This window comes from Haliaeetus albicilla, chromosome 15, assembly GCF_947461875.1.
Source record: "Haliaeetus albicilla chromosome 15, bHalAlb1.1, whole genome shotgun sequence".
Classification (NCBI taxonomy): domain Eukaryota; kingdom Metazoa; phylum Chordata; class Aves; order Accipitriformes; family Accipitridae; genus Haliaeetus; species Haliaeetus albicilla.
Window position 1 is genome coordinate 32,440,918 of NC_091497.1, and position 20,395 is coordinate 32,461,312.

General features: G+C 36.6%; 1 protein-coding gene across 6 annotated transcripts in view; it reads right to left on the reverse strand.

Moving 5' to 3' along the window:
* Positions 1-20,395, reverse strand: part of ZC3H13 (zinc finger CCCH-type containing 13) — a 49,362-nt gene that overhangs the window by 17,587 nt on the left and 11,380 nt on the right. For 4 of the 6 annotated variants that reach the window (XM_069802690.1, XM_069802688.1, XM_069802687.1 and 1 more), the window contains 8 exons: positions 19,354-19,465; positions 12,576-12,684; positions 10,194-10,333; positions 9,286-9,446; positions 7,754-7,951; positions 6,169-6,342; positions 2,084-2,388; positions 566-1,030 (listed from right to left, as the gene is read on the reverse strand). In XM_069802690.1, coding sequence (XP_069658791.1) covers positions 566-1,030; positions 2,084-2,388; positions 6,169-6,342; positions 7,754-7,951; positions 9,286-9,446; positions 10,194-10,333; positions 12,576-12,684; positions 19,354-19,465 — 1,664 coding nt within the window. Of the gene's footprint in view, positions 1-565; positions 1,031-2,083; positions 2,389-6,168; positions 6,343-7,753; positions 7,952-9,285; positions 9,447-10,193; positions 10,334-12,575; positions 12,685-19,353; positions 19,466-20,395 lie in introns of those variants that run through there. The other 2 variants (XM_069802692.1, XM_069802691.1) reach the window with 1 other exon arrangement.

Consider the following 20,395-nt stretch of genomic DNA (forward strand, 5'->3'; position numbering starts at 1 on the left):
TATATTACTATAGATGATTAAAAGGTGGTAAGTGAAGCTGGTCTACAAAGTGCATCAGACTTTCAAAAATACTGCCAAAGGTTAAAATCCCACTTTTTTTTGTCAATCAAGAAGGGGCGGGGTGGAGAGAGGTGGGGTTGTGTGAAAGATAGTTTTCAAGTACCTAAGACATGCAGTTGCTTTTGAGAGAACACACAAAACCTACTGCCCAGTATTTTGAGACACACTGTCCCCTACGAATCTTCCAGTACACATCAGCGTCTTACTTGTGTCTGTAGCCCATGGGGAAACCTAGGCTTGCAGAAACATTAAATAGCTTGGTGTAGGGTGTGTTTTAAAATGGGATGGCAGAATACCAATGTTACACCACTTTAGTGAACAGAGAACACAGAAGTGCTATAGATTTAAGAAACTGTTCTAATTTAACGACCAAGAATTGAACATAGCTTTAAAAGCATGAACTATTTGGCAGCACTTCCATATCAAATATCAAACAAGATTGAATATTAACATTCATACTATCTCCAATGATAGGGATATATTAATTTTTTAAATCATGCAATACCCTTGTCAGATAATTCTGGACCTCTGCCTCGACTTCTGCCAGTTCTATCGCTTCTGCTCTCATTTCTGGAGTCACTTCTGGAGTCATTCCTTGTTTCAGCACGAGAGCTCTCCTCTCTGCCATGGGATCTTCCATAGCTGCGGGAGTCCTCCTGATACTGGTCATCCTTTTTATGGGTATCGCGACTCTCTCTGTCTCTGTAGTCATGGGAATCTCGTGTAGAGCGCGAGTCTCTCTGATCACGACTATCTTTGGTATCTCTGCTATAATCCCTTGTATCTCTGGAGTCTCGAGTGTCTCTGGATTCCCTTGGCTCCCTCCGATCTCTGTTGTCTCTTGTCTCCCTCCGATCTCTTCCATCACGAGACTCTCTGTCATCTCTGTGATCCCTGGAGGTACTCTGCTCCTGGTCATAATCACGATCATCTCTTGTTTCTCTTTCTTTTTCCCTTTTCCCTCTAGTGTCTGTAAAACGTTTAAAAGAATGTTATAAAACTGGCTTAATCAGAGCAAGCAAAAATTTAGCACACAACACTAAAATAATACAGTCAAAATATACTTCTGACATACACACAGAAAATCAAAATCAGTATGTAAGTAGGAGAAGATCGTGTTGGGTATCTACCTATACATTCAGTAAGGTTTAAAGATCTTTTTGTGAATTTGAATCTGTACTTTACAAATATTTACCTGTTCAAAAGACAGTAAGTATAACAAAAATAAATTTTAAACATATTAGAAAGCAATCACACTTCAGTAATTTTAAGGTAGGACCATTTCTCTTCCAATCATAAATTCCTTTGTTTCTCCACACACATGTATTTTCAGGAAATTTGTGCTGTATTTAGACCACTTGCTTTTAAAACCTCGATGTCCTGCTAACGTCTTTTTTCTTTTGGTAAATTACATTATTTGTAATGTTACTGCTACAGGAAGGTAAGTTTACAGCCAGTCTAAAAAAAAGCTGACGTATGTACTCGTTGTAATCTGTCTCTTGAGAGAAACAGCATGTTTGCCCATCACAAGGCTCAACCCGCTTTACAGATTGCCAGAGGGAATGACTGTTTCTTTGCACACACCTCAATGTCAATTAAAAAGACAACAGACAGAGCAATCAGTGAGGACTAGATTAGCATTTGGGCACCTCACAGAAAAGAGTAACAGTTACTTACAAGTATCCTGCCATCACTCAGCTGAGCCCTAGCATATACCTGATAACCAAGAGAAGATCACTTACCTACTGACACCACCATTGCTCTACACAAGAAACACCTAGACAGATGCCTACAGGATCTTTACAATCAGCTGAGCCTACATAAGCAGTTCTATCAGGAACACTCAATTGCACAGTCCCTGAAAACAACACCACCAGCACAGGAATGACAATACAGCCAGTATTTTCTTCACCCCCTACCCATCAGGATAGGTGCAGACAATGCCACAATTTGAAAATCAAGGTTCAAAATGCAATTTGAAAACTATTAAAAATTATTCTGAAGTGCTATTTTTTATTCATACCATCCCGCCTTTCGTGGCGCCTATCATGAGACTGTGAAGTCCGATCACGATCATGTCTTCCCTTTTCTCTTGCAGGAGATCGGTGTCTCGAAGGGCTTCGCTTCCTCTGAGGAGAAGAGTGTTGGGGATAGGGAGAAGATGATCGCCTTGTCGGCGGGGAAGCTGTCCTTTGATAGGATGGAGAAGGAGTTCTTTTGCGGTGTGGGGAAGGAGAATGCCTTTGAACAGAGGAGCCTGACTGTGATGAAGAGGAGTGATGTCTGGAGGATATGGGAGAATGATGCTGACCTGATGGGGAAGCAGACCTGCAAAGGAAGAGTCAGAACAGGCACACATGTAATAACTTGATTTGAAAGGTTCTTACTGTACCCTACAAAAAAAAAAAAAAGAAAAAAGAGTGATTAAAGTAATTTCTGCATTCTCTACCCTCTGACTGCTGAAAATAAGTGCTGTTTCTATAAAACATCCAACTAGTCTTCCCTAGGGGGTACCAAGGATATGCTTTCAAAGCATGCTTATCTTTAAATGGTTATAGTTTATTTAATATCCAAGAACATGTTGTCCAATCAAAATTATATTACACAGCTAGCAGAATGCTTTCCTGGGGGAAGGGAGGGAGGAGTCAGAAAAAAAACATGATCTTCTCCCCCACCCCCAAACCAAGAACAATTGTTTTCTTCAATATAAAATGCTTTTTTGTAGTTCATGGTAAAATTAGGCAGATAACTTTTACACAGTGTTACCTAAGGGGAATTTTTCTTCTTTTGTTTCCAACAGCATTCAGTTTTTTAGAAAGCAACAGTGTCTCCTTCTTGTGCACTTCTAACTTTTTTAACATTGTTCTTTAAACAATTTAGGCCTGGATCCTGAAAACCCATATGCATATCCACTTAAAATTTTAGCAAATGAATGTTTACACAAACACAAAAAATTCATATCTAATAGAATAAGGAAAAGTAAACAAATTGTCTCTCATCTTTGAAATCCCATCACTTAACTAAAGGTCATTTACACAACAGTAAACCAACTTCCTCATAATATGTTATCCCATGCGTAGTCTAACATGAACAAACACACACTTAAAACCTTTGAGCTCGGTAGTGTTTTTTTCTCCCTTATCAGCATGAAAACATCTTGCAAGTATCTTTTCTCATGAAACATGCATTGCCCTTAACTGCCAACTCCCTGCCACTTCACTAAATTCCAGAGCTCTTTTCCAAAGAAAAGAGCAGGAGTCAGAAAAAACACACATGGACAATACATCTTCAAAAACCCCACTTAGTTTTAAGTAATTCAGTTCCCGCTTTTGAATGTCCATATATAGTGTTGGTGACTTCAAATAAACATCCAGACCATACAGATGAATATCTCAGTTTCAGGTGACTAACAAATGAGGGACTACTTTACCATAGGCAGTAGTACTTCCCTGCAATCTTTTGCAATAACCCAGCAGTTGGTAAGGATATGTACATAACACAGCTTTTGCTGAATTATCTTACAAATGTCACAAGAAATTCTGAGATAGCTGATGTCAGTCAGGCTCTGAAGAGAAGGAGCTCTGGAATCATTCAGGCTGGTAGGCTTACAGCCTGTCATGACACTGTCCAAGAGCCAAAAAGACAGTTGCCTAGCCAATGCTACTCAGCAGTAAATCTCCTGGCTAAGGCTTCTTAAATACCCAGACTCTGCAGGTAAAAAGATTCTCCTCATGTCAGGAACACAGAGCAATGATTCAGCTTCCAAGGAGCAAAGCTTTAGGAATGGAATGCTAAGTGAAATCTCTGGCAACTGGAGGTAGGAACTGCAATCTGTAAGGAAGTCCTTTTTTGGGTCAAAGACAACATGGTGGAAGTCATCTATTAATACCAGCATTTCATCCTTCCTTCTAGTCAATGTCAGTGACTCGAGAAAACCACCTTCAGAGCCCCATGGGGTAGTATGCTGATTACCATAGGACCAACATCATAAAGACGGTGGTTTCACAGCCAGATTCTACTACAATACCAGATATATTCACTAAAGGAAACATCTTGACTTGACTGTTGAGGCACTTCAGTCTTGTCAATTGAGAGAAGTCAAACAAAATTTTTGCAGGACAGGCTGAAACAATACTTGAACTGAGCCACTTCATCCCTGCCAGAAAATATACCCAGGAAAGTGACAGAAACAAAGGGGTGAGACAGAAAAAAAAACCAAAACCAGCTTCTGGAACATGCTTAACTAGGACACCCTGAAGAACAGGCTGCATATATTTTTTTCAATTTTTCAATTTAATTCATACTAATTCATACTGTGTCTGTAAGCTTGTATGCTAGGATATTGCCAGGCCTGGAGACTAGCCCACTGAGATGTGTTTATGATGGTCAATACTAGAGAATATTTGGACACGTCAACAATAGACTAAGATTCTGTACCTCCTTGTCTGAAGACCTAAAAATGCATGAGTTCCAGTTGATGCATTCCTGATGTGGCTTAGAGATGCCTCTAACTTCTACACACAGTCTGACCTCCAGGATGCTTATGCGTAGCTCCTTTTGTCTGGAAAATTAAAAAGCCTCCAGGTCCCCTTGTGCATGCTACCAGTAAACATTCTTCATGAATGTCAGGAAAGAGGAAACTCAGTTTCTCTGTCTCCACTGATATATACCCATGCTGACCGCAGCTTTCTATCACAGGAGGGAAGGTCTGACCAATGACTATTCCTGAGGAAACAAGCAGCCTGCTTGCCTCCAAGATGACAATTCGTACACATTGTCTCATACAAATGAAACAAATGGCCTGCAATGAGTAGTAAAATTTCCAAAGCATTCAAAGTAAAATTCAGTCAGGGTCAGAAATGACTGACAGAATCTAATATAATTTCATGACTTACCGTCTTTAACTAAGACTACATTTACTCTTCACCATTAAACCATTACGATGAAACACAGGGTTACTAAAATTGGCTTGCATGGAAGGCTATCAATGGTTTGGAGACAAGCAAAACACTTCAAATATCCTTCCCGGCTTCTAGCAGAAGGCCTATTTATTTTCCCTGCTTAACATTCCCTTGCACAACACTTGATGCAGGCAGTGACGAGCAAAATAGTGCAGTAGGTTAGAAAAAGTGGGGAAAAGGGTACTGCAAAGGTATTTTTCAGTCTCCTTACTACGCCAGCTGCAGGGGGAACTGGCTGCTCTACTCCTTTCCCTATAATAATCCTATTTAGAGAAAATGTCCACCAGTGACATCTAGCTTAACACAATACAACATTGTTCCAGCTGAACTGAGTCACTACAGCAGCAAAAGAGCTTGCTTACAACTCTCAGGATTGCTGAATGGATGGGTTTTATTTTGCTTGTTTTATCAGCATGCAGACATACATGACATCTGGTGTCCTCCCCCCACCCTTCAACAGACATGCAGAAAATAAGTGTGCCTCCCTCTATTACACAAACACAGGACTGCAGTAGTATTCAGCACTGCCATTCTAAACCTAAGCTTACAGACTCCTTCAGACCAAAATAAGAAGCCTCCTCCCTTTCTTTTTAATGGGTGGTAAAAGATTTTTTTCTAAGGCCTCCAGAACTAGCAGGTTATCTTCCCTTCCTGCAAGAAGGGTCTCTGAAACTGTCCTCATATTGTACTGTTTAGCCTGTTGTGCTTGCTTTTCAGGAAAGATGTGTAGAGCCAGGATCTGTGTACCACTTTACCCATTTTAGAAGGGAGAAACTCTGCTCCTTCCCCATCTCTAAGATAGAAGAATTCACACACTTTCTACTTTTTAAGAAGGGGGAAGGTGAGAAAGAGAAAAAAACTTCCCAAAGGATCACAGACTGACTATGTCTCATATCAGACTTCTGAAGTTCTACCTGAAGCCAAAACATTTGAGAGAAACTGAAAAATGGAAGCCTGCACCATGACTTGCGTTCTTGACATGACAGATACTCTCAGTGTAGTAACCTGGCAAAAAATAAAAAGTCTCAGAGCTCAAGTGTTTGAGGCACACACAACAGACACATATGAACAAGTAGTGAAAGCAACAGAGGAAGTTTCTAAACTATAACTATTCATGGAAATAAAATCCATGCAATTGACCTCCCACCTGCGAGAGGGTGAGAAGTTATGTTTGTGAGTGGTTGACTTGGCTGGAGCTCGGGAGGTTTGTCTTCGCCTTGCAGCAGGTGGTGAGTACTCCCTGGAAGGGGAAGAATTACTGCCAGAATGATCTGCAGGACTAGGAGAACGCTTCTGTCTATGGGAGCTTTCAGAGGGATCCCTGGGAAACATAAACAGCAGCTTGTTTAACGGGTGTAATATGGCATTAGTACATTTCTATGAAATGACTGACAACTCCAAGACAAAACCTGTGCTTACAAGATCAAGAACTATCTTACAGAATCATTTGTTCCGTCTATAATTTCATATATGAAATTACCATAAGCTAGCAAGACTCAAAAATGCAAGATACGCACTAAATTTCTTGCTAATCACTGGACTGTAAAATGCAAAATTAGAATATGGTAAAAACAAAAATATATTGTAATTTTACCTAATATTTCATGTGGTGGTGAAACAGAATTCCTATCAATGGCTAATTATCTTGCTACCCTATTAAAAAAATCTCTGTAATGTCAGAACTTTGTATTTAAGAAGACTCAAGCTCACAGACATTTTCAAATGCTAATCACAGTTTCAAATGAATGAAAGAGATCTGTCAGAACCTTCAACTATGTCACTTACTGTACGTCATGAAGATTTGATATTATTTCCTGATTTTTATTATTTAGGAGAAAAAAAAGACAAAAATCCAACATTGAAATAAAAGTCTGTAGTCACCACAGTAATACCTGATCATAGTACAACGATAAGCCAAGTACTCTCTTGATCCTTTCAGCACTACCTAGAATATTTTCTAGTGCTTGTGACCTCCTTCCAGTAATGAAGTGTGCAAGCATGAGGGAAATAATATATTTTGAAGTAAGAACAGTGTCATTTATTTAATCAATTAAAGATACACAATTCACTGGTCTTCCACTCCTTAGCCTTTGCCATGCTAGTTACAAAGTAAACACTTACAAACACATACCCTATTTTCATCATGGAAATATAGGATTTAAAAATGCAGGTGTTGTATTTTTCAACTTAAATGGACACCTATGCTTCAGAAAATAATGGGAATAGTCCTATTAGTCCACTATTTGATGTGTGTGTGTATATATGTATATATATGCGAAAGTGAAGTAATTCTAAAATTGCAGTACTCTGACTACTTCAGAAATACTTTTAACCTACTGAAGATTAGGGAGACGTTAAACATGTCACTGCCAATTTAGAAAGATATTAGTCCTCTAAGATTTCAGAAGAGCAGGCAAGCGGACAGGTGAATGACTTTGACAAAGATTTTGGCAAATGAATTGCTCCATTGGTGAAGGTCCAACTTCCTGAAAAGTAATGAATCTTTCAAAAGGGCATTTTACAAACTTATTAAGTTATGTAATTAAAAGCCACCAATCTGTTAGTTATAGTCTATCAATCCATCTATATAACGCACTTAAAATATTTAATGAGTACTGAAAAGGCTGTTGGCAAAGCAGGTATAAATCCTTTATTATTCAGTGTTCTATAAAGGATAACTTTAAAAGCAAGGTTATATTAATGTTAAAAGCTAGTAATGCAACATAACTTACCTCTGCTTCTCTTTTTTCTCCTTGTGCCTTTCAAAGTCACGCCCTCTCTCTTTCACCTCCCTTGCCTTTTCTTCTGAACGTTCTTTTGCTTTATGTTTTTCTTTGTGTTTTTTCCCCAGGGGAGTTTCCTCTTGTACTGGAGGAGGAGGACTAGGGGTACGAGGACCTTTCTTTTTACTCTGGTTACTTTTAGAACTCCTAGAGATAAATTAACAAGGGGGGAGAAAAATGAAGGACTGCCAACTATTTCAAATAATGATTTCTCAGATGTTGGCAGGAAAGTTATAACATAAAGGGCCTTGAAGCTTTTAGGATAGGATTCACCACTCCATTAGCAAGCAGTACTCAATAACTGCACTTGACTGAAGGGTGAATGTAGATGGTAAAAATTCACATTGAGCTCTTCCATTTATAACCTTTAATTCTGAAGCAAGCGAACAAAAATACAAATTACTCCCATTCAGACAGAACCAGTTTTCAAAGTTAAAATGCCCTTGCATGAACTGCACACATCAGAGGACCAGAACTCTATAGAGCATCTTGTGTGTTTAGCCTCCCATTTCTGCAATGCAATACCACAATCACATACACAAAATAACTTGAACTCCTCATGTCTTCGATTTAATGTTAACTACCTGATGCAGGATAAAGCATTGAAATATTTTTTTAATATGCATCTCACAATACGAAATAGTATATATTTCTCCATATAAACTACCACTGACATAAACCCTATAAACTAGGTATCACTGCATAACTAGGTATCACTGCATACTGAATGTCAGTAGCATAGTAGCCCATGCTGTACATTCTCACAGCAGATACAATATGGTTTTGTCCCTATTTTAAACAGGATCTTTGCTTAGCAAATACAGATGTGTTTGCTTATGTTGCTGCAGTAATTTCTTTCCTATCTAAAAGCTGCAAACAGTGATTCAAAAGGTCCTGCAGGCAGCAGGAACTTAGAAACAGGTTTTGGAGATTGACTTTTTGTGGCAAGGTGCCCAGTTTGAACTTCCTGTTATTTTCACATACCTTGTCCTTACCTCCCTCCCTGCCCCCATCCACCACTTCTTTCCCTCTCCTGAATTCTGAGAAATTCCCTGCCTTGAAAGTCAAACATTACTTCCTGAACAGCAATATGCAATACCAACACAATGTCCAGTTGGTCAAATTTTAAACATGTCACTTCAGTCTAGAGGAGCTACTTCACAGGCTGGAGCATCTCAAATAAAACTGCTTCCCACTTTTTAATGGTTTATATTTCCTCATCACCTCCCAGAGACTCAGGACATTCAAAGAGAAAAGACCTGCTTGTAAACCATGAAATTAATCAACTGACAACTACATGCATATAACAATTTTCTGCACAAGATGATTCACAGTGCACAATTTAGAGACCTTCCCCTAAAGTTACGTAATCAAAAGTCCTGAAAGCAAAGAAAATGAAAAACCATATTAATTATGAAAACTCCAGTAACAAAAATCAGCATGGACACGTTCTCACTTCCTCGCAAGATGAACATACTGACCTCTGCTGATCCAAAAGTGGGGAAGATACAGTAGACGCTTTCTTCTCTTTCTTACTAGCCGAAGAAGATGATTTGGGACTGGATCTTCGTTTTGGAGATTTGCTAGACTTTCTTGGTGATGGTGATGGTGATAATTTAGATCTAGCCACCTCTGGAGAAATCTTGAGGAAAAGAATATATTAACCGATAAGACATTGATGCTCAAAAGCTTACCTGTATGCTGATATACATGTCAGATATGTAAATCCAGTAACAGTATACATCTGAGGTCTTAACCATGTACACATATACCTCAAATAAACTAACCACATTGTTTTCAGAGATCACCATAAAAGGAAGATGACAGGAAAAGGGTGGGGGAAGAGAAGATGGCGTACTCCATAATACATTACAAAAACTGTAACTAAAAGTTTGAAAACAGTACATACCCAGTTAGCACTCAAGTTTGTCTGAAAAAGAAAGACCTCCTTTCAGACTTTTTTTTTTTGTTAATCTTCCCCCAAATTTTAGGGTTTCTAACACTTACAGCTTTGCCTCTGTCACTCTACTTTACTCTGTTACTACAAGACACGTTCAAAAAGGAGCTTGGCAAATGCCTTGTGTTTTCTTCTACATGTCTTTTGTGTTAAAGGTCTTACTACTTTTATATCTTTAAAATGCATTAAATCCTACTCATTTAATAGCTGACTTCATAAAGCAGAAAACTTGGTTATGGTGCTGGATTGACCAGGTACTCACAACTAATATCCAAGTCACATACTAAGTGATACATGTGCCAGTTATTTACTACTACATAACACAATAGTGCATTTGTAGCCCAGGAAGCTCAAGTCTTCCAGGAAACAATTAGAAGCCTATGAAGTAGCTGATGACTTATATTTTTAATTTCACATTCACATAATACAAACCTCTTTTTTAATGACTATTTCCTCTCGTTTCTCCATGTTTTCCTGTTCCAACTTCATGAGTTCTCTCTGAATCTTTTGGCGCTTCATTTCCAAAGACAGCTCGTGATCATAATCATAATTAACATCTCCATTATCAGAGTCTTTATTTTAAAAAAAGTAAATAGATTAGTAAACAATTACATATTAAATAAATAATAATATTTAGCGTACTGGATGCCAAGCATAAATATTTCCATGACTTTTAAGCACTGCATGAATGGATCAATGAAGCTAAGCCAAATCTCTTCTCCGATTATATGCATAAACCTGAAATAACTGCAATTAGTTCCATACAACCTGCAGTTAAATTCTTAAACTTCATCAAAAAAACCACCTTAACTTCTTTTAGAGACTTGCATCAATTTTTAAGCTGAGGTAGCAAGGGAAACCCAGTAAACCATTTATTTTTATTAAAAAAAAAAAAATTAAAAGAGTGTGTCTTCACAAAGACCAAAAATATATAGAGCACTACTTAATTGGGAAATCTCACATGAAACAGATTTAAATAGTGATGCATGATACTAGAGGATTTTGTATAACAGAATATCCCACAAATCAATTGATACACTTATTGAATTACATCTATAAATTGATTGTAAAATAAAAGAAGATGTCTGTATGACCTCTTTCACTGGATAAATGCACACTTCAAGAGCTTATTTCTGTTTTTAAAACATTGTTACTGTTTGGTTTTCACATCAGAAAAGGTGCGATTTCTCTTGCTATTTCATTAAGTCATGGCTAGTTAGTATCATATGCTTCAAGCCTTGCAGCTGAAATCTTACTGAAAATTAAAGCAGTTTTACTCACTCTGTTTACATGTCTTATTTTGTTTATGGCTATTTAAGTCTAATGCTCAGAATGCACTTTAGGAAAATAACTGTCAGAGAAAAGATGACTTCATTAAAAAGCCATTAGCTTTCACTCCCCTTCCTACACAGAGGAACTATATAAAAGGTTTTGCAATAACTAAACTCAGTCTACAAATTCCCTTCATGTGTCGTCATGGGAACAGCTTAGAGAGCTGCAGCTCCTAACAGCATAGGTTCTTTCCCAGTTCACATGTCTGCTTATATGGCACTCACTAGAATTTAATAGATAGTAATTCTACTTCATCCACATAACTGATCAACACTACTTTGAAAAAAAATCATAATTCTCAAGCTGAAAGCCTCCGTGTCTAAGACTTAAGACATTCATACAGAACTTGAGGTTTTTAAGTTCCAAACGTTTTTTACTTAGATTCTATTTCCATGCATACATGTTTCCATAGCTCAATGTTTCTTAAATCATGCCAAAAACAACATTTAGAAAGGAGTCAAAATATATTATGGCTACTTTTCTATTCATGTATTGTGCTTAAGACATAGCAAAACAGTATTTGCAACACTTAACAGCACATACTCTAGAAAAGCTACCTACTGCATGAAATTTACAGAGGTGCTCCATCCCACAAACAACTTGTAGTAGTATACTTTATTGCGAATACATTCATTATATCTGAATTCGCTCAGAATGGATCAGGATTCCCATCTTCTCTTGCAACATTGTAACTACTTCTGAAACACTGACACTTATAAAACTACATAAACACTACAGTTCATTAGAACCTGCCATAATTTATCTGTCAGGTGAACTGGGTCTCTAACAAAAGTGAAACTCAGGAGACAGAGAAGAAAACAAAGGCAATCTTTTCCTCAACTGTCTGCATATTAAATGGATGAGTATTATGAACAAGGACAACAAAATCGCCTTTTAAACATAAACAAAAAAAACCCCAAACCCCACCACCCAAACAAAAATGACTACACAAGGTAATGCAAGACTCTTACCACTCTTCAAGTGTTTTCAGAATATAATTAGTTCACCAACTGCTACCTTCAGCTGTTGTTATACTCATTCTAATGGAGCCCTTGTTAATGAGATAGTTCACACCATTACAAATTATGCAACAACCTGCTGACTTTTGAATTCAAAAGAGTTACGCTCTCTCAGATTGACCAGTTTCGAAACTACTTGGGTGTAACTTGAATTCAACTAGTGTTCTAAATGCGAAAGGTTCAGCCACGGAGTAGCCTATAGCCAAGTTCCTTGCTGTCTGAGGAGTCAAAAAAAAAAAAAAGGTAAAAAAACCCCCACATGTTTTTAAAATAAGTTGGTTTTACCGTTGTAGAAGTCCAACTCAGATTGCTTCTTTGCTCGTCTCCAAAAATAAACATTAATGGCTACTGCATAAAAGTGTTCTGCTTAGAGACCAAACCTTTAAACACTCTGCTTTACATACAGCCCAGTAATCTTGCAATTCTTTGAGCCGTAGGGGGACATTAACTTAATTACACTTACCTTCTCTATTTGTTTCCCAATCCCCATTTTCCTCTTCACTTTCTGGTGTTCTCTCCTTTGTAATTTTGATATCCTCCTTTTCTCTATGTCTTCCTCGTGAAGACTCTTTCTATAAAGGGAAAAATTTTGCATTAGAGTAAACAACTTTATTTTAAAAGAAGCCTGAAGAAGCAGGTATATTTTACATGGTATTTTGGCTGTTTCTTTTTTATAGTACAAAAAGCATTTTCCCCTTTAGCCTGTTGAACAAATACCTTCTTAAATAAGCAGAGACTCCACAGGCAACATGTTCTAATGCAATTTCATAAAATCAGTATGCAAATAGCAGATGGGGAAAAGAGCAGAAAGGATTCATAAAATAAGAAGGTTTAAAGGCAGAGCAAGAATTGAGCACGTATCAGAGAATAAAGTTTAAAACAGGAACTGAAAGAACAGACCAGGTTCTTAAGACCAGAAGTTTAATGAACACTTAAAGAGTATAATTTTAACAGCTTGAGTAAGAGTTCTCAGCTGTAAATAAGAATATTTATACGCAAGGCAGATGAGCCTCAGAAGCTGAACCATTTAACTCTCCAGAGGATAAAGAAGGGGGGACGGGGCAGGAATAATTAAAAAAAAAAAAAAAAAAAAAAAAGAGAGAGACCCTTGGCTGGCAGAAGGAAGGGGAAAAGTCTAAAGCAACACACTAGAATAAAGTTTTGTTGATAGCTTTATATTTGCACTTTCACTGGCCCCGAGTTATTAGACAAGTCTAACTATTGCAGTAGCACCCATTTTGCATGTGGCAGTTGGTCGTGGACACCTAAGGAAGCCCGAGACTATTCTTACAGGAAAGAACATAATTTCGAAAGGCAACTGAACCTGTGCTGCTCTTCCCCCCCTGCTGAATTCCAATAGTAAAGCTGTATAGTTGCATCATTGCCTCTGCTGAATTGACATTCTCTAAATAATCTACCTGGGCCTCGGTGGAGTACAGGACAAAGTTTTTTCACTATTTGCAAAAAAAAGAACATTCAAGCTTAGAAGTACCTCAGGTTAATTTATTAAGCAGGAAACCAGAAAGAGCAAATAATGAAAGTCTGTCCCATATCCCTTTTATTCTCACCTCCCATAGTTCCTTCTTTTGTCTTTGGGGGATTCTTCCATGTTGATATGTAGGAACCTTTGTTTTTATGCCAAGAAAAGGAGATGTCTGAGAATTTCACTAGCTATTCCTTATTGGGACTTAGATCTTGACTTAATTTAAATTCTTAACATCACCTTAGAAACACAGTAAGGAAATAACATAACATTGTGGACAGTCACTCCCAAGTGAGTAAAATTCAACTATTCCTTTTTATTTACTAACAATGTTAAAATCTTATCTCTAGTTTAATGACAAACAATGACAGAACAAGTACTGCATTTATTTTACCTAGTGAACTAAAGCAGATGCTTCAATGCACAGTTATCTTCAAGCCTCTCATCTTGATGCATTCAGTATATCATATTCAAAGCCTTAGAAGGTTTGGAAAAAAATGACCAGTCGCTACATAACATGAAGGAACTTCACATTAAAGAACTATTTTGCGTCATGTTTAATTTAAAGCAGGTTGTAGAATAAGGAAAAAAAGTTATTTTTTCCCCATTTCATAACAGGATCTCTAAAATGATGTACAAGATCCTAACCTATCAAGTCATGTTGGTTGCTGACATCAACTGCAGACAAGTCTACATCAACTAAGCCATCATCACAACATGTACTAAAGGCGTTTTGGTCTAAGAGCAAGAACTGTACTATGCTCCAAAGCAAGTTACTTTAAAAGAAAATGACTCTGATGAGATCTGAAAATCTGTAACTTTATCAACAAGCCTCTCCTGCAACAATTCTTTTTTTTCTTAGACTATTTTAATTTTTCTAGACTGCCTTCCTTGAAGGCTGCATCTGTTCTATTAAACTGTATACTTCTGCTATATACTGCAACTAATTCCTACAATATAAACAAACAATAAACATAATTTCTTAAATACAATTACTAGTTTCTATTAATTCAACACTATTTGTTACTAGCAAACTGAAATACGCATGTTAGGACATCCTCTATATACTGATTTCAAAAAACTTCTCAAAGCCAATTCCCCAAATAACTCGTCAGCAGAGAATGTGCAGATAAGTCAGAACGCTTCAAGACCAATTTAATAACCCATGTTAAAAATACTACACAACCTGTATGTATCTTGCCTACATCTCCAAACTTAAAAACACAAGCATCTTGAAACAGCCTGTATTTTCTCCTTTTGGTGGAGAGATTCAGTAGTGGCACAATCATACCTCTACAGAAGAACTGAGAACAAAAACATCTATGAAAGAATTTTATTGAATTACTGAATATAGAGGAAGAAAATAGACAATTTTTATGCAAGCATGCTGTTCTACAAGTCAGGACAACTTGGATCTGAGCCTGTTCATTCACTAAATGACTTCAGATAGTTGTCACGAAAAAAGATTCTGGTAACATTGTATCTAAATCTCAGTTTAGAAATTGAGTATATTTTCCTGGGGCACGCAAATCAAGAATTTAAGTTATGACGGTTTAGAACACATATTTGAATTTTCTCATCAAAAAGTCTTCAACATATTCCTTTTATTGTACTTGTTCCATTTACAACACATATAATTCCCTCATACTATGGGGAGTAAATATTTCCTTCCTATCCTTATAGACCTTCTTGTACTTCACACAGGTTTTTCTCATCTCTCCCTTAAACCAAGAATAAAATAAGTCAAGCTCCTAAAGGCCAATAGCATGTCTCTCACTTGTACTTGAAGATGCTGTATCCACTTCAGCCACACTTGTAAACTATTTCTCTGCAGACTACGAAAAAATGCCATTTACTAGATGAGAAACAATAAACTTTCATAATAATACAATTATTTACTAAAAAAAAAAAAAACAACCTGTAGTAAACAACAACTTAGCAGGACTTGTCTATGCTGTTTTCAGGTACGTGCTCACAGTTAAACTATTTAAATGTGTTGGACAGATGATTACAGTTTAATGTTAACATTCAGGAGAAATGCTACTTAAGAAAGGAAAAAAAAATACGACATTATGGCTGAATTGTGTGAGATTTTATTTATTTAATATCTACTTAAGTTGAAGTTCCACACCCCATAAGATATAATCAGCACTCTACAGCACAAGACTTGGTGTCTACTTGAATGAATTTCCCACTACACCCAGAAGAGTTTGGCCAAGCACAAAAGGACTCATCCAGTCTGCAAAACATGCTTCTAGCCAAGAAGTGTTATTTTGCCAACTCCGATGGAGAGAGTATTTATAGGACTCTTACAACCTACAATTCTTACAAGGCAGAAGCTTCAGTTTCAGCCTTATCAGCACATGTACATGGAGAAGCAATACAAACTAATTCAAAAGCACAGATTTGTTTAAATCTAGAATAAGCTATCACGTATTACAGCTAGAATCTTTTGGGCAAGAACAGTACTATTTTGCTCTAGGTATGATACCTTTATAGCGCAAACTACTACCACACTACACAAACATACAAGAAAATGAATCTGAAGTTTCCCTGAAATGAACAGGTATTGTTTCCATTTCAGAGATGGAAGACAATGCTGACTTTTTTTTCCAGTGGAAATATTCAAAAGCCACAGTGACAAAAAGCACAGATATGAAACAAGTGATACACATTCCTTACAAAAACCTTTCCTAAACATACATTAAGTTCTTCCCACTGTTTCTCCCAAATCACACACAACTCCCAGGTAACAGTTTAGGTAATACTTCATATACTCCAGTGTAACTGTCTTCTCATAATACGGAGAAAAATTCAACATAAAAAATTCCAACTAAATACAATAACAGCAGGAACCTTATCTAATTATTTGTATAATAACTGATACACTAATATACAGTGCTGAAGTAATTCCAAACACAAATCTGAGAAACACAGAAACAACGGAGTTCAATGTAGTTGTCCATGTAACGCAGCATATTGTCTCTGAAAATAATAGTACAAGACATGAAAAAATAATAAGGGATAGATTCTATAAGCTGTCCATATAGAAAGTTTCTTCCTAAATACATACAGATTGTACAAGTTATCTTATGTCTCCACAGAACAAGAACTCTCTTCTAAAAAGATTTTATACTAGTTATACTATCTCAACTTTTTGTGGAACCTATTCAGGTTTTTGACTGCATCTTCTGGCAATCAGGTAGAATTGTCATATATAACGTAAATAGCATTTCCCTTCTCATTTTCAAATTTGCCACTCTTTCTACTGGGATAAAGTATGAATATGACGCATCTAATTTACATTCTCTCACCCATACATTAAATACATTCACCACATGTTCTTTCTTCTCTCCAGTCTCTTTCTCACCTCCTTGCCCACTTAAAAAAGACCTTTGACTGTATTGTCTTGCATACAGGCAATCACAACCAAACAGCATTTCAAATAAAACTGGACCATGAATTTCTACAGCATAATATTGATAATTTTCTATTCCATCTTTATATACCTGAGTGTTTGCTTCTGCAACTGTGACTGCACTTTGAACAGATGGTTTCATTGAGCTGTCCACAATAACTTTTTTCTACTGGATGGTGTCAGTTACTTTTAAAATACTCATTCATGATTTATTGTTTTAAATACTTTCTTCATTGTGCATTACACCTTGCACTTGCCAACATCAAGTTTCATCTGCCATTGTACTGCCAAAAACTCTCTTTCCCCAACCCCTACAGCATTCCTCAGACTTTAGTAATCTCAACTACTGTTTTCTTATTTTCTGCAAAGTTTGACATTTGGGATGTCCAACATTTTTTCAACATTCTTAAAAAGTTATAGCTCTTTAGATGAAGCACCATAGCATCCTCTGTAATTTCATCATTTGAAATTAATCTAAAATTTTCCCCTTAGCTGGCTTCTAAACCTGACAATATTATACCTGCTATTCTTTGACTGTCTATGTGGCTCAAAAGCCTTGTTTCAAAAGAAGCTATTTAAGGTTTCACCTGTGTCACAGTTATCTCTTAGCCACTACTCCCCATAAAAGTTTCAGACTAGTAGACTGGTGAAGCACAAATTTTGTCTGCAGGAACAGTGTTGCTCTTTTTTTTTTTTTAAAAAAAACCCCACAATTATGAAACTTTTTGTGGAACAAGCTACTTTTCATTTTTTCAAAACAAAGATTTCTTATCCAGCTCCTCTGTTATCCCAAAAGCTTTAATAAGAGATGGAAACGTTACATATTAGATTGCCACCACAACAGTAGCTCTAATGATGGAGCAAGATTTTTGTTAGCAGTTCAGTCACTTCAATCTTCTGTTCTTTTAGATATCCTGGTTCTTTGCAATGCAACTCTTGACGACTGTCCCTCTTCATCTATTTGTTCCAGAATATTTTCTTTGGATATCCCGTATTTTGAGAGTTGCCCCCATGCAACTAATACAAAAGCTCAGTGGTTTCCTCAGCCTTCTGTTTTATGAGACTGAAGCAGAGTATTTTTTTCTCTACAGTGTGCTTATCCTGTAAATAATTCTTTGGTACTTTAACAGACCCACTAATTCTCCAATTCCTTTTGATTCCTGCTTCCAGTTCACCTTTACTTGGGGTTTAGTTGTTTAGAGTATTTTATTATTACATTAACAGAACACTATAAAAAGCAGGGTTAACTAACCAAAAGCAAGAATTACATCAAAATTGAGATGTACCAGGAAAGAAGAAGTTACAGTAAATTTTTAATAACGGTTGGAAAAAACACTTTTCCCACCAACCATGTACTTAACAGTTTATTCAAACTATTAGAAAATAAAAGAAACACATTTAAGTAAAAGAGTAAAAAGATTGAAAGTTTACACAAATTAACAGCAACTGAGAACATGATTGGAAGGTAAGCCATTCTGTTAATTTAATGATAGCAGCTGCTGTTGATTTCTTTACACCTGACATATAAACTCATTTTACACAGCAAGTAGGAACAGACCAAGAGAAAAAAAAATAATACTGTTAATACCTGCAGAAGCAAAACTGATTTTTCACAAATAAAAACTTTTAATCATTATTCATATGAAGATGGTCTTAAAAAACATGACGCAGGAATACACTGGTGCTATTGTTATACAGGTGCACGGTCACACTACAAACTCTGCCCCTATTTGTTTGTAACATCAGGAGCAGACAACACAAAAATAAGTAATTTCTGATATTTGAAGGGTATAGGGTTGCAGAAAGATGATAAGAAAATGAGAATGATAATGAATGAATTTTTTGCAAAATTCAAAAGTGAGCAGTTGGGATGGCTGATGAATATGTGAGGAGGAAGGCGAAATGAACCAGCACAACAGTAACTGCATGGTCTCATCAGAAGCAAATTTGGGATGAACAACTGGATTTGGGATACATGTAAACAATGGATATGAATAAGTGTCGGAGGAAAAATAGTGGATGATTGGAACAACTGTTAATACACTTTCTTGGTAATAAAGAGTCTGTACTGTTATTAAATACCCATTTATCAGTATTTATAACATATTTTAGTCTGCAGGATTTATAAAATCTTTGCGAACCAAAAGACCAAAGTGCTATAAAATTGCAAAATAATACAATTGTTAAGACACTTCATAATAAAATATGCCACAAGCTATGTACAAAATGATAGGTTCATTAAAACTTTTTAAATATTACAAGTCACCATGATCAGGTTTCTAGGACACACTGCCCAATTTCTACTGAGGGATTCTGGAGTTCTGCAAACTCCATTCTTACCCTAACAGGAGAGGACGACTCCTCTGTACTTCGTTTCTGTGGCTCTGCCTCAACGTCTTGACGTTTGTTCTTCATTCTTTCACGAAGATCTCCAGTGGGTCTTTCCGGTGACCTGTATAATACAGAAGCATAATATAACCAGTTCTATGGGACTATTTTTAAAGGAATACAACCTGTCTTTTAATTTTTTTTTATTAGTATATACAGAAAGATCTAAACCTCCCACCCAGAAGCACAGTGGATGAATAAAAAAATACTCCATTCTAATGGGCTTAAGCATTCTAAAAAAGGAACTCTTTCAGAACATCAAGGAAGACTTGACTCTAAGAAGAAAAATTACTTGTATGTATATATGGCATGAGTCAGTTACTACTCTAGATCAGCTGCAGGTGATCCTATCCAGAACAAATCTTCTTTTTCTGACCATCATGCAAATGTGTTTCACAGTCACTCTCCTACCAAGTCTTTCAAGATATCTTTAGCCTTCTCCATATTCTAAGCTGCATTGATTTTTATATATACATATATCTTTATATGTGTATATATATATAAAAAAATAAAAATGCAATTAATGCAGAGTCAAACTACTGTAGACTAGCAACAATAGTCACACAGAAGCACAACTCTGAATACAGATGAAGTCTGCAAGTGGAGATAATGTGACCTAGGTGCCATCTTCCCAAGATCTTGGTGAGACTGCCACACAAAAAAAACACTGTTGCAAGACCATGCACCAGAAATTCACTCTTGGAGGCCTCCTCCATTTTCCATCTTGTAGTAACATAATTATTTCTTTCTTTAATTACAAAATATTGGATGAACTCTACTAGTCATGCAACTTTAAGGTATATTTTCTGTAAAAGGTATTACTGTGATGTGGGAAGGGAGGGGGAACATCCTACACTACCACAAGACATCTATATAATTTTTTTACCTCTTAGTATGGATTCACAAGTTCATTTATCCCTTATGGGTTAAAGGAGAACAACCCTTGCATTCAAACAAGTTCGTAAGCAAAGGGGATGTAGGAGCTGCTTCAAAT